Consider the following 14,567-nt stretch of genomic DNA (forward strand, 5'->3'; position numbering starts at 1 on the left):
ACCAGTTGAGTACCGGGTCTGCTTCAGGGTTCTAGTCCTGACATTCAAAGCCTTACATGGCCTGGGACCGACATACCTGCGGGACCGCCTCTCCCCATATGAGCCCCGGAGGCCTCTACGATCTGCCAACCAGGGATCGTTTTGCAGAAAAATAGCTGGTGGAGCTCCTCCAGGGATTGTTATGCAGCTGCACCTACTATTCAATGGACAAGGAGGTGGAACTCTCAGAAAGGTTCAGGAGCTGTGCTCCTGTGAGCTTCCCCCTGAATCCAAGGCCTGCTGCCAACCAACATCTTCTGGTTATCCCTGGTCCAAAGGATGTCTGCTGCCTCGACCAGGGGCAGGGCCTTTTTGGAAGAAGCCCTCTCACTGTTGCCCCTCCCAGGCACCAAGAAGACAGAGCATCCCTGCCCCAGACATAAAAATATGGAGCAGAGGTCCATCAGTGGCTATTAGCCACAGTGTGTGTGTGTGTGTGTGTTGGCCGCTGTGTGACACAGAATGTTGGACTGGATGGGCCATTGGCCTGATCTAACATGGCTTCTCTTATGTTCTTATGAACAGAAGAGAAGCCATGTTGGATCAGGCCAGTGGCCCCTCCAGTCCAACACTCTGTGTCACATAAGAACATAAGAGAAGCCCTGTTGGATCAGGCCAGTGGCCCCTCCAGTCCAACACTCTGTGTCACGTAAGAACATAAGAGAAGCCATGTTGGATCAGGCCAGTGGCCCCTCCAGTCCAACACTCTGTGTCACAGAAGAACATAAGAGAAGCCCTGTTGGATCAGGCCAGTGGCCCCTCCAGTCCAACACTCTGTGTCACATAAGAACATAAGAGAAGCCATGTTGGATCAGGCCAGTGGCCCCTCCAGTCCAACACTCTGTGTCACATAAGAACATAAGAGAAGCCCTGTTGGATCAGGCCAGTGGCCCCTCCAGTCCAACACTCTGTGTCACATAAGAACATAAAAGAAGCCCTGTTGGATCAGGCCAGTGGCCCCTCCAGTCCAACACTCTGTGTCACATAAGAACATAAGAGAAGCCCTGTTGGATCAGGCCAGTGGCCCCTCCAGTCCAACACTCTGTGTCCCATAAGAACATAAGAGAAGCCATGTTGGATCAGGCCAGTGGCGCCTCCAGTCCAACACTCTGTGTCCCATAAGAACATAAGAGAAGCCCTGTTGGATCAGGCCAATGGCCGCTCCAGTCCAACACTCTGTGTCACATAAGAACATAGGAGAAGCCATGTTGGATCAGGCCAATGGCCCCTCCAGTCCAACACTCTGTGTCACATAAGAACATAGGAGAAGCCATGTTGGATCAGGCCAATGGCCCATCAAGTCCAACACTCTGTGTCACACAGTGGCCAAAAAAACCCAGGTGCCCTCAGGAGGTCCATCAGTGGGGCTAAAAGCCTTCCCACCAAGACTCCAGAGCATCGCCGCCCAGTGTGTTGAGAAGGGCAAAGCCCAGATGTTAGCAGCTGCCCCCACCCCCACCTGGCCGCTCCGGACTCTCTTCTAGGGGCTGCGAAATCACAGCGCCCCCCCCCCCCGCCCCCCTCGTGTGTCCTGGGGAATGCCGCCAGGCTCTTGCTGGTTCCCACCCGCTGCCCCACCATGCCCGGAGTGGGCTCTCCCTCTGGCCCCCAAGGCCCGGCCTGGCCAGGTGCGAGGAAGGGAGGGGCTGCGCGCTTGGCGGCTTCTTTGCGAGGAAGGCAAGCGGGAGCTGTCCGCCCCGTCGAAGACCAGCTCTCCCCTCCGCGAAGGCGGGGGCGCCCTCCGAGAAGCTTCCCGGCCAGAAATGGCTTCGGGGGGGGGGGTGGCCGGCTCCCTCCTGCTGCCCTCGGGGCTTGCTGGACGCCGGGGGCGGGGGCGGGGGGGTGGAAGGCAGAAGCAGGAGCCCCCCGGGGCGAAGAGGGGCGCTCCTCCTCGGGTGCGGGGGGGGGGCGAAGCCTTGGGAAGCGCCGGCGTCGTCAGCGGTCCGGCCCGGGAGCGGCAGGGGGGCTGCTGGACGCCCCCCCCCCGCCCGCCCGCCCGCGGTGGAAAGAATGACGCCATCGTGGCTCCTCGCCTCGCCTCGCCTGCCAGGGGGCTGACATCACGCTCGGCCCCTCCGCCCAGCCAATGGCCGCCCTCGCTCGCCCCGCGACGGGGAGGTTTTAAAAGCGGCCGCGCGGCCGGGCTGCGAGAGGCCAGCACTGCAGGCGAGCGCCGTCGGGGCAGCAGCAGCAGCAGCAGCAGGAGGCAGCGTCGCTCCACCATGTCCGCCACCCACTTCAACCGGGGCCCGGCCTACGGCATGTCCGCCGAGGTCAAGAGCAAGGTGAGCGGCTGCAGGGGCGGGCGGGCGGGGCAGGCGCTCTCACAACAGCCCGGCCAGGGAGGACGCCGCTCACAACTGCCCCAGCAAGGGCTCCCGGGGAGGCCAGGCTGAGAGTCTGCCAGCTTCCGCGGGGCAGAAGGGGGGATTCGAACCTGGGTTTCCTAACCACCTCCGAACTCCCCCTCCCCCACTCCACTGGTCCCAGCCATTCCCCCCCCCCCCCATCCGACGGCCTCCAGACCTCCCAGCAGCAGAAGAGGCAGAGGACTCCTCAAACCCTCTCCCAGGCCCAGAGGGAGGAAGGAAGGAAGGAAGGAAGGAAGGAAGGAAGGAAGGAAGGAAGGAAGGAAGGAAGGAAAGAAGGAAGGAAGGAAGGAAGGAAGGAAGGAGGGAAGGAAGGAAGGAAGGAAGGAAGGAAGGAAGGAAGGAAGGAAGGAAGGAAGGAAGGAAGGAAAGGGGGGAGGGAGGGAAGGATGGAGGGAAGGAAGGAAGGAGGGAGGGGTCTCTTTCTGTGGGGCAGAGCAGTCCTGGATCTTCTCCTCTGCTTCTTGGGGGGGGGGGGCCCTCTGGAAGCTTCAGTTTCCCTCCGCCTCTCCCCGCAAAAGGGGCAAGTCCCCTCCTCCTCTGCTGTAGCCCCACCCCCACAACAGCCCTGCCAGGGAGACTGAGCCCAGAGTGCATGACCGGCCCTAGAGCACCCCACAGGCTCAGAGGGAACAGCTGAGGATTCGAACTCGGCTCTCCTCAGTCCTAGTCTGGCCCCAACACTAGGAGGGCTCCGATGAATGGCCTGCTTCCCACGTTTGAGTCCAGGGTCATTCCAGGCCCTTGGAGCTTCAAATGAGCCCCTCCGTGACCGTCGGGGGCACAGGGAAACCTGGATGTCCAGACGGGAGAAGGAAACGGAGGGAAGAGGGTGGAGGGGCACTTGACGCCCCATAGATGCCCCACAGCCAGAAGAATCCCGGCACCAAAACACAGCAGGAGCTTTGGTCTCGGCACTCCTTGCAACCTCCTTAGAAGACTTGCTCCTCCTCCCCTTCTTCCCATACCACAGATGGAACTACTGAGGCAAGGGGGGAAATGGCTTGCTAAAGACCACTAACTCTGCTGGTAGAGAAGGTGAGATTTGGGCTCTGCCCTGCTCCTGCCTCTAGAGCCGCACAGCATCCACTGGAGATCTCACAACAAAGGGTTTAAATGAAGGGCTGGAAAGTCCCGGCTGCATATTAGGAAAAACTTTTTTTACAGTCCGAGTTGTTCAGCAGTGGACTCAGCTCTCGAGGGAAGTGGTGAGCTCCGCCTGCCTGGCAGCAGCGGCTGGACAAGCACCGGCCAGGGAAGCTCCAGCCTGATCCTGCATGGAGCAGGGGGTGGGACTAGATGGCCTCTATGGGCCCTTCCAGCTCTATGAGATCACAGCTCTCCGGCTACAAAAGGGAAGCCACGATACAGCCTGGGGCTTCACAGGAAAGGCAGAGGAGCATTTAACCCTTTTAACTTGTTAACCTCTACTCTGTTTTGCCCGTGGAAACTGGGTTCCTTGGGCTCTTGTTTAGCATTTTAAGGGGGAGAGAGAGAAATACATCCCCCCCCCACCTTTAAATCTCTACTAGCAGACAGAGAGCCCGTCTCCAGTGAGTGAAACCACACAGGCAATGAAGGAGTCGATCCCTTCTCCCGCTAGTGTTGGGGCCTGGAGACCTGCTAATGCAACTGATTTCCAGACAACCGAGATCCATTCCCGTGGAGAAAATGGCTGCTTTGGGAGGCAGGCTCTGTGGCCTTGTACCCTCTCCCCAAACCTCCCCTCCCTAGACTCTGCCTCCCAGATCTCCAGCAGGCTGCACATCCGATGGGCGCCTGGAAAGCTGAAGTTGTTGTAAGGGTTGCCTTGATGCAGAGCTGCTTGACGCCACCATCTCTCCAGTTCAGACTGGGCTGGAACAGAGATCCAATCGGGGGCCCTCGGGCCGTGCTTTCTCCAAGTGTAGCCATGCCACCGGTACGGGGACAGAAGAAGCAAGGGAAGGTTGGTCTCTGAGCCTCTCTAGTGCCAGCACAGGGGAATGAGGATACTGGGCCAGGCCTGGCCAAACTTGCTTAATGCAAGGGCCACATAGAATAAATGTCAGATGTTGGACAGCCACAAGACACGAATGTCAGGTGTTGGAGACCTGGGAGGGAGGAAGCGGCTGAGAGGAGAGGAGACGGCTGAGGGGTGATCTGATCACCATCTTCAAGTCCTTGAAGGGCTGTCCTATAGAGGATGGGGTGGAATCATTTTCTGTGGCCCCAGAAGGTGGGACCAGAACCAATGGGTTGAAATTAAATCAAAACAGTTTCCGGCTCGACATTAGGAAGAATTTCCTGACTGTTAGAGCGATTCCTCAGTGGAACAGGCTTCCTCATCGGGAGGTGGTGGGCTCTCCTTCCTTGGAGGTTTTTAAACAGGCTAGATGGCCATCTGACAGCAATGAAGATCCTGTGAATTTAGGGGGAGGTGCTTGTGAGTTTCCTGCATTGTGCAGGGGGTTGGACTAGATGACCCTGGAGGTCCCTTCCAACTCTAGGATTCTGTGACCTTCCTGACTGTTAGAGCAATTCCTCTGTGGAACAGGCTTCCTCGGGAGGTGGTGGGCTTTCCTTCCTTGGAGGTTTTTAAACAGAGGCTAGATGGCCACCTGACAGCAATGAGGATCCTGTGAATTTAGGGGTAGGTGTTTGTGAGTTTAGAGCGGTTCCACAGTGGAACAGGCTTCCTCCTCGGGAGGTGGTGGGCTCTCCTTCCTTGGAGGTTTCTAAACAGAGGCTAGATGGCCACCTGACAGCAATGAGGGTCCTGTGAATTTAGGGGAGGTGTTTGTGAGTTTAGAGCGGTTCCTCAGTGGAACAGGCTTCCTCCTTGGGAGGTGGTGAGCTCTCCTTCCTTGGAGGTTTTTCAACAGAGGCTGGATGGCCATCTGACAGCAATGAAGATCCTGTGAATGTAGGGGGAGGTGTTTGTGAGTTCCCTGCATCGTGCAGGGGGTTGGACTAGATGACCCTGGAGGTCCCTTCCAGCTCTCTGATTCGAAGGAAGGAAGGAAGGTAGATAGTGAGAGGGAAAGGTGGAAAGAAAGCAACTTTAAGTTTAAATGTGTTCTCCAAGCTGCTGGCTGGCTAGGGTTGGATGATTGATGTAAAGAGAGAACTGCCTTCTCCACGCCAGCCAGTGGGGCCATGGGGGCTTCGAGAGCCACACAATATGTGTGAAAGAGCTACATGTGGCTCCCAAGCTGCAGTTTGGACATCCCTGTACTGGGTGTTCCAGGTTCGAATTCCTACTTTGCTTGCTGGTGCCAGTTTTTCAGCCTGGTCTCCTTCACAGCGCGGCTGTGAGGACAGAGTGGAGAAGGGGTGAACAACAGGGGGGGGAGAGCTGCTTTGGGTCCCCCCAGGGTAGAAAGATGGGGTTCTCATTGAAGTAATTGAACGAATGTCTGCAGAAGGCAGGGCTTCACTTTGTGCAGATGAGCCAGGGGAATTTGTCATGCCACTGAGCCTTCTGGCCAGCAGAGGTTCTGAGCAAGATTTGAATCCAGCAGCACTTTGAAGACCAACAAGGTTTTCATGGCATGGCTGTGACCTGGCAGCACTTTCTAGCGCCAACCAGCTCTGGAGAGCCAAAACACCCTCCCAAGAGCCCTTCCAGGAACCCAGCTGAGACCAGGCCCCTAGTGCAGGGGCTTCTTAAGCGGCAGCCACTGCTTCCCTCTGGATCAGGGCCCTCTGTGTGTTTGAAGGACAATGCTCCCTCTCAGCTGTGGAGTTTTGTGAGCAAGAATTCTACTTTGTGAGCTATTGGCTGTGAGTTAAGCTGTGAGCTGCTACATACATTAGTGTACTCTGGGGCCATTTTTCCTGAGTGAAGACAAAAATGTGTGAGCGGGGGGCTAAAAATCTGTGAGCTAGCTCACACTAACTCAGCTTAGAGGGAACCCTGGTGAAGAGCCGTCTAGCCACAGCCGATTTATAGCGGCCCCAGCAAGAGGCTTTGCAGGCCATGGAGAAGCAAAGAGGGGTTTCAAAGATTTCAGGTTTTCACGGCTGGTAACATCATTAGGGTTTGTAGAATCTTTCGGGCTCAAGTGCCGTGTTCTACTGGAGAAAGTTTTCCTTCCAGACGTTTCGTTCTCAGCTGCGGAGAACATCCTCAGTGGCGTTGCAGCCGGAGCAGGCGCTCAGACCTTCTTGGCTGCTGTGCATTGAGTTTACTGTGCAAAGAGGGGTTTCCCTCGTCTTCCTCGCCCGGAGAGCAGCAGCAGCTGAGAGACCAACTAGATTTATGGGATCTCAGCTCCTTAGAGTCAAAACTCCCTTCCTCAGATAGGAAGCCCTTGAAGGCGCCAGTCCCCCAACTCTGGCCGGTCTCCGGCAGGTCTCTTGGACCAGCATCTCGCACCTGTTCTGCAGAGCTGCCCTCTGGAACTGCCTCTGCAGAGCCTTTCTTCCAAGGACCGAGACCCAGCAGGGCACAGGAGTTAGATCTGGGAGACCCAGGTTTGAATCCTCATTCTGCCATGGAAACTTCCTAGATGACCTTGGGCCTCCCAGCCTAGCCTACCTCCCAGGGTCGTTGTGAGGCTAAAACAGGGGAGAGGACAACCACATCAGCCACTTTGGATTCCCACTGCGGAGAAATGTGGGATAGAAACAAAGGAAAATAGCTTCCAATTTTCAAGCCATGGGAGCAGCAGAGGTGGTTTGCCTTTGCCTTCCTCTGCAGAGGTTTCCTTGGTGGTCTCCCTCCCAAGTCCAGACCCTGCTTAGCTTCCAACTCATGGTGACCCCAGCAGGGGGCTTTCAAGGCAGGTGAGAAGCAGAGGTGGTCTGCCCTTGCCTTCCTCTGCAGAGCCTTCCTGGGTGGTCTCCCTCCCAAGTAGTGACTTTGCTTAATTTCTGAGATCTAGCAAGACTGGGCTATTCCCTGCTGCCTTCCCTTCCATCAGGGGCCTGTAAGGTAAGCAATAAAAAAAGCCCTGCTGAAGATCAGCTTACCTCCTCTGGTTCCCACACTCCAAATTAGGCAGCATTTAATCCAGAGCCAGAGTGTTTCTTAGACGGCTGTCCTGGCATGCAGGAGGGGCTTCTGCTCTTCTTCTTCAGTGTCAGGGACCCCTTCCCTCCCCTTTGACCCAGTGTCTAGCTAGGGGTCTGGGTCAGACCGTTTGCACAGCGAGTGCCAGGGGAGGGGATTCTCTTCCAGGGAAGATGTCATGGACAGCAGGCCTGGGTCCATAGAGGCCATCTAGTCCAACCCCCTGCTCAAAGCAGGATCAGCCTGGAGCATTCCTGAAAAGTGATTGTCCAGCCGCTGCACCGCCTCCCTCTGGAGCTGAGTCCACTGCAAAAAGTTCCCTAATATCCAGCTGGTACCTTCCTGCCCTTCATTTAAACCAACAGGAACAGCTGCCCGCCTTCCTCTGAGTGACAGCCCTTCCAGAGAGCACCCCAGCCCCTCCTCAACCACACAGCCTGAGCCCCCCCTCTGGGCATGAAGCAGGGGTCGCTGGGGGTGGGGGGAGGTCTTGGGGAATCATAGAGTTGGAAGGGACCTCCAGGGTCATCTAGTCCAACCCCCTGCACCATGCAGGAAACTCACAAACATCTCCCCCTACATTCACAGGATCTTCATTGCTGTCAGGTGGCCATCTAGCCTCTGCTTCAAAAGCCCAATGAAGGAGAGCCCACTGCCTCCTGAAGAATCACAGAACCAAAGAGTTGGAAGGACCACTAGGGTCATCTAGTCCAACCCCCTGCACCATGCAGGAAACTCACAAACACCTCTCTCTACATTCACAGGATGCTCATTGCTGTCAGATGGCCCTCTAGCCTCTGCTGAAAAACCTCCAAGGAAGGAGAGCCCACCACCTCCCAAGGAGGAAGCCTGTTCCACTGAGGAACCGCTCTAAACTCACAAACACCTCCCCCTAAATTCACAGGACCTTCATTGCTGTCAGATGGCCCTCTAGCCTCTGCTGAAAAACCTCCAAGGAAGGAGAGCCCACCACCTCCCAAGGGGGAAGCCTGTTCCACTGAGGAACCGCTCTAAACTCACAAACACCTCCCCCTCAATTCACAGGATCTTCATTGCTGTCAGATGGCCATCCAGCCTCTGTTGAGAAACCTCCAAGGAAGGAGAGCCCACCACCTCCCAAGGAGGAAGCCTGTTCCACTGAGGAACCACTCTAACAGTCAGGAAGTTCTTCCTAATGTTGAGTCGGAAACTCTTTTGAAGTCCCTGCATTGTGCTGGACTAGATGACCCTGGAGGTCCCTTCCCACTCTGTGATCCCAGCTGGACCCAGATCACTTCAGATGGGGCAGCCATCTTGTGGGCAGGCCTCAGGGCCATCTTGAGGCAGCGGGGTCTTCCACACCAATCCAGAAACGAGGCTGTTGTCTCAACAGGCAACTTTTTGGTGCTATGTAGGAGACAGGTCTCAGGACACCGTGGGGGTGGGGCACAATTCAGAGGGGGATTCTCTTGTGCATGTCTGGTCCTGGAAGGTGGGGAACTGGTGGGCCCATGGAGAGATGTCCCCCCCCCCCCATGTCTCCCCTGCTCTCACCCAAGTTCTGACTGAGGCTTACCCTGCTGAGCTTCTGAGATCTGATAAGATCGGGCTAGCCTGGGCAATCTGGGTCATGGTAGGGATGGTTTGCCCTTGCCTGCCTCTGCGTAGCAACTCTGGACTTCCTTGGTGGTCTCCCATCCAAATTATAGGGTGGGGGAGACTGGTCTTAGCAGTAGTCTGTGCAAAAAGGATCTCGGGGACTTAGTGGACCATACGCTGAACATGAGTCAACAGTGTGATGCGGTGGCTAAAAAGGCCAATGCCGTTTTGGGCTGTATCAATAGAAGTCTAGTGTCCAGATCATGTGAAGTGATGGTATCGCTTTACTCTGCTCTGGCAAGAGCTCACCTGGAGTATTGGGTTCAGCTTTGGGTACCACATTTTAAGAAGCATATAGACAAGCTGGAATGGGTCCAGAGGAGGGCAACAAAGATGGTGAGGCATCTGGAGACCAAGTCCTGTGAGGAAAGGCTGAAGGAGCCTGGAGAGGAGGCAGCTGAGAGGTGATAGGAGCACCATCTTCAAGTACTTTTAGAGCTGTCATATAGAGGATGGTGTGGAATTGTTTTCTGTTGTCCTAGAAAGTCAGACCAGAAACAATGGGTTGAAATTAAATCAAAAGAGTTTCCGGTTCAACATTAGGAAGAACTTCCTGACCGTTAAGAGTGATTCCTCAGTGGAACTGGCTTCCTCCTCGGGAGGTGGTGGGCTCTCCTTCCTTGGAGGTTTTTCATCAGAGGCTAGATGGCCATCTGACAGCAATGTGGATCCTGTGAATGTATGGGGAGGGGTTTGTGAGTTTAGAGCGGTTCCTCAGTGGAACAGGCTTCCTCCTTGGGAGGTGGTGGGCTCTCCTTCTTTGGAGGTTTTTCATCAGAGGCTAGATGGCCATCTGACAGCAATGAGGATCCTGTGAATTTAGGGGGAGGTGTTTGTGAGTTTAGAGCGGTTCCTCAGTGGAACAGGCTTCCTCCTTGGGAGGTGGTGGGCTCTCTTTCCTTGGAGGTTTTTCAACAGAGGCTGGATGGCCCTCTGACAGCAATGAGGATCCTGTGAATTTAGGGGGAGGTGTTTGTGAGTTTAGAGTGGTTCCTCAGTGGAACAGGCTTCCTCCTTGGGAGATGGTGGGCTCTCCTTCCTTGGAGGTTTTTCAACAGAGGCTAGATGGCCATCTGACAGCAATGAAGATCCCGTGAATTTAGGGGGAGGTATCTGTGAGTTTAGAGCGGTTCCTCAGTGGAACAGGCTTCCTCCTCAGGAGGTGGTGGGCTCTCCCTCCTTGGAGGTTTTTCAACAGAGGCTAGATGGCCATCTGACAGCAATGAGGATCCTGTGAATTTAGGGGGAGGGGTTTGTGAGTTTAGAGCGGTTCCTCAGTGGAACAGGCTTCCTCCTTGGGAGGTGGTGGGCTCTCCTTCCTTGGAGGTTTTTCAACAGAGGCTCGATGGCCATCTGACAGCAATGCTGATTGTGTGAATTAGGCAGATCATTAGAGGCAGGGCGGGAAGGGAGTATGGGGGGGGAGGTACTTGTGAGTTTCCTGCACTGTCCAGGGGGTTGGACTAGATGACTCTGGAGGTCCCTTCCCACTCTAGGATTCTGTGACCCTTCAGCTTCCTGCCCCTTCCTCTCTTTGCCCGCAGCTCCTCCAGGTCTGTGGAGCCCTGCAAAGCCCAGCCTGTCCCTCCGCTCCCTTCCAGATCCGCATTCTTGAGCTCCTGTGCTGGCCAGCAGTGCTCCCCTCTCCGCTGCTGCCGCCAAAGGAGTCCATCTGAGGGCAGCAGCAGCCACAGGCTTGCCATATATGGTCAGATTTGGGGTTTCTTCATATAAGGCCTGGTGTGTCGGGATGTGCCTCTGGCAGGCAGACCCAGCAGGTCTCCACAGAGAGTCCCCGGCCAGAACAGAGACCCCCCGGCCAGAACAGAGACCCCCCGGCCACCCCCCTCCGCACGCACACCCCCCCCCCCACCCCAGCTGTGGAACACAGCCACCAGGGCCTCTGAGATGAGGGAGGGGAGGGGAAGGCACCTTCCTCCACAACAGCTTAGCCCTCATTCCATACAGCCTGTCCTCCCTGGGGCCACAGTGGCTGGCAAGTGCAAGGCTAATGTTCGGGGACATTACTGGCATTTGCAGACCTCCCTGTGTGTGTGTAAAGTGACCTTTTGAATTCATGTCCTCCAAATCATCCTGCCCATAACAGCCTCGCTCAGGTCCTGCAAACAGAAGGTTCCTGTTGGAACTCACTGCCACAGGAGGTGGTGGCGGCTGCCAGCATAGCCAGCTTTGAGAGGGGGTTGGATCAGCATCTGGAGCAGAGGTCCATCAGGGGCTCTTAGCCACAGCGTATTATCTGGGGCAGGGATGCTCTGTGTTCTGGGTGCTTGGGGGCCGGCACAGTGGGAGGGCTTCTAGTGTCCTGGCCCCACTGGTGGACCTCCTGATGGCACCTGGGGTTTTTGGCCACTGTGTGACTCAGAGTGTTGGACTGGAGGGGCCACTGGCCTGATCCAACAGGGCTTCTCTTATGTCCTGCTGCCTTCCACTTTCCCAGCCGGATGGTCCTTTCCAGTGTCTCTTGCCTTCTCTCCTCGTGCGGCCCAAGTAGGACAGCCTCTGCTTAGTCACTAGATTCTAGGGAGAGTTCAGGCATGATTGGATCTAGAATCCACCTCTTTGTGGCATCTCCTCCAGCACCGCATTTCTTCCTGTACGCTTCCTTTATTGCCCCGCTTTCACACCCATACATAGTCATGGGGAATGCAAGGGCATAAATTAGCCTGATCTTTTTAGGAGGCCCGGAGAGATCCAAAACCCAGCCTGAGAAAGCGAGGCTCTCCCAAGGCTCCAGGCCATGCTCTTCTTCTGAGGACACTCCTCCCACTCTTCCTCAAGAGTTATTGTTCTCCTTGCGATATTTGAAGAAGTGAACAGTGCAGGCCTGTTGTTACAGGGGGCCCATGGGGGCCCGCCCCATGACTTCCTTTCAGGGCCCCCCGGTCTTCCCTCCCTCCCTCCCCCTACCAACACTGTGGGATTGAAAGCAGAGAGGCTGCGGGCCACGGCCACCCCCTTCCTTCCTAGTGATTTCAGTTGAGCCAGGGAGCCAGTTTGGTGTAGTGGTTAAGTGTGTGGACTCTTATCTGGGAGAACCGGGTTTGATTCCCCACTCCTCCACCTGCAGCTGCTGGAATGGCCTTGGGTCAGCCAGAGCTCTCTTCTCTGGAAGAACCGGGTTTGATTCCCCACTCCTCCACTTGCACCTGCTGGAACGGCCTTGGGTCAGCCAGAGCTCTCTTATCTGGGAGAACCGGGTTGGATACCCCACTCCTCCACTTGCAGCTGCTGGGATGGCCTTGGGTCAGCCAGAGCTCTCTTATCTGGGAGAACCGGGTTTGATTCCCCACTCCTCCACTTGCAGCTGCTGGAATGGCCTTGGGTCAGCCAGAGCTCTCTTATCTGGGAGAACCGGGTTTGATTCCCCACTCCTCCAGTTGCACCTGCTAGCATGGTCTTGGGTCAGCCAGAGCTCTCTTATCTGGGAGAACCCGGTTTGATTCCCCACTCCTCCCCTTGCAGCTGCTGCAATAGCCTTGGGTCAGCCAGAGCTCTGGCAGAGGTTGTCCTTGAAAGGGCAGCTGCTGTGAGAGCCCTCTCAGCCTCACCCACCTCACAGGGTGTCTGTTGTGGGGGAGGAAGGGGAAGGAGATTGTGAGCTGCTCTGAGACTCTCGAGATTCAGAGTGGAGGGCGGGATATAAATCCAATATCATCATCATCACCATCAATTGCATGAGGGGGGTATCTAGGGGCAGCTGCTGCCCCTCCCACGCCATTGGAGGCCAAATCAGCAGGCCCTTTCAATGGTTTTGGAGGGATACCGGCTGCCCCATGATGCAGTTAAAAGCACTAGGGAGGAAGGGGGTGGCCCTCTGCCTCTCTGCTTTGACCCTGCGGCCCGTCGAGTGGCGGTGGCAGCGGGACAGAAGGTCAGGCACCCCGAGTGAGTCACAGCAGTGGTGGTCCTAAATTCACAGGATCTTTCAGTCAGTCATGACTGAATCAGCTACATGGGGAGGTGTTGAGGTCCCCCTCCCTGGCAGTCTGGAAGCAGCGGCTGGACGGACCCTGGTCAGGGATGCTGGAGGCTGATTCTGCGTGGAGCAGGGGCTGGGACTAGATGGCCTCTGTGGCCCCTTCCAGCTCTGTGTGATTCTGCGTTCTCTGAATGTGTTTGGGGAGGAAGCGGGCGGCATCCCACGTCCTGTGGCTGCTGGCAGTCATGCGTTCTTCGTCAGGTGTCTTCAGCAATCTGCGTGTGGCTTTCTGCCCCTAGGTCCCAGTTGTGCTCTCATACATGCTGAATCATGCCCGTTCCGTCCACTGTGTGAAACACCAACATCCACTTGCAAAGAAGCACTAAAGTGTATCGAAAGGGGATTACTCAGCGAGTGATGGAAATGCCAAAGATAGGGTTGAGAGTCCAATTCAAGAAATATCTGGGGACTTTGGGGGTGGAGTCGGGAGACTCTGGAGGTGCAGCCAGACTTTGGGGGTGGAGTCAGGAGACTCTGGGGGTGGAGCCATGAGGCATTGGGGCGGAGCCAGGAGCAAGGGTGTGACAAGCATAATTGAACTCCAAAGGGAGTTCTGGCCATCACATTTAAAGGGATCGCAGACCTTTTTAAATGCCTTTCTTCCATAGGAAATAATGATGGAGCAGGGCACCTTCTCTTGGGGCTCATAAAATCAGATCCCTCAGTCCAATCTTTTTGAAACTTGGAGGGTCTTTTGAGGAAAGGCACTGGATGCTATGCTGCAAATTTAGTGCCTTTACCGCAAAAAACAGCCCCCCCCCAAGCCCCAGATGCCCATGGATGAATTCTCCATTATACCCAATGGGAATTGGTCTCCATAGGGAATAATGAGTGCCCAGCAGACATTTCTCTCCCCCCCTGCACTGAAGCAGGGGAAGGGCCGCCAAACTTGGGGATCCCCTGCCCCCATGTGGGAATTGGCACCCCTAGCCGCAGATGAAGAGTATTTGTGCACAAAGACAGTTTCAACCTAAAGAACAAAGTCCAGTCAGGCAACTCCAGGACCAACGCAGTTTTGTTCCGGGTATCAGCCCTATATCTGAAGCAGTATGCCTGCACATGCATGCTCATACCTGGAATAATACTTTTTTGGGACTGGCTGGACTCCAGCTCTGTTCTGTTGCAGCCGAAGGTCATTTCAGAGAATGTGTGTGTTGATCTGCAACTGAACAGCAAGATTCAAGCCCGGATTTTGGGGTAGCAGCTTCAGGAGTCAGCTCACTTTGCCACTTTGAGTCTTGAAAACTTATCCCCCCACATACAAAACAATCTTTTTTGGTCTCTGAGGTGCTCCTGGAGTCGAGTCCAGCTGTTTTAACTAGAAATGGTGGCTGGGTGTCATGGTGGCTGCAGACGTGATGGTCCCACTTTCCCTCCACGCATTCACAGGATGCCTGAAAAGGAGGACTGCTCAAAGGGAGTTTAGGAATGAAGCAGCTGGAATGCGAAGGGAAGGGGGGAGAGCAGGGCGGCCACTGCTAGTCTGTGCTGGGGGCTTAGCTGGGGCTGTAGCTGCACGGCAAGC

The 14,567-nt window shown here is 55.7% G+C and overlaps 1 protein-coding gene across 1 annotated transcript in view; it reads left to right on the forward strand.

Annotated features, from left to right (window-relative positions):
- Positions 1-2,193: 2,193 nt before the first annotated feature.
- The window catches only part of CNN1 (calponin 1), a 37,194-nt gene continuing 24,820 nt past the window's right edge, over positions 2,194-14,567 (forward strand). Inside the window, exon 1 of the mRNA XM_060253230.1 lies at positions 2,194-2,324. Within this exon, the coding sequence (XP_060109213.1) occupies positions 2,262-2,324 (63 nt within the window). The 5' untranslated portion in view covers positions 2,194-2,261. The remainder of the gene's footprint in view (positions 2,325-14,567) is intronic.

The sequence above is a fragment of the Heteronotia binoei genome, chromosome 13 (genome assembly GCF_032191835.1).
Source record: "Heteronotia binoei isolate CCM8104 ecotype False Entrance Well chromosome 13, APGP_CSIRO_Hbin_v1, whole genome shotgun sequence".
In the NCBI taxonomy this organism is placed as follows: Eukaryota; Metazoa; Chordata; class Lepidosauria; order Squamata; family Gekkonidae; genus Heteronotia; species Heteronotia binoei.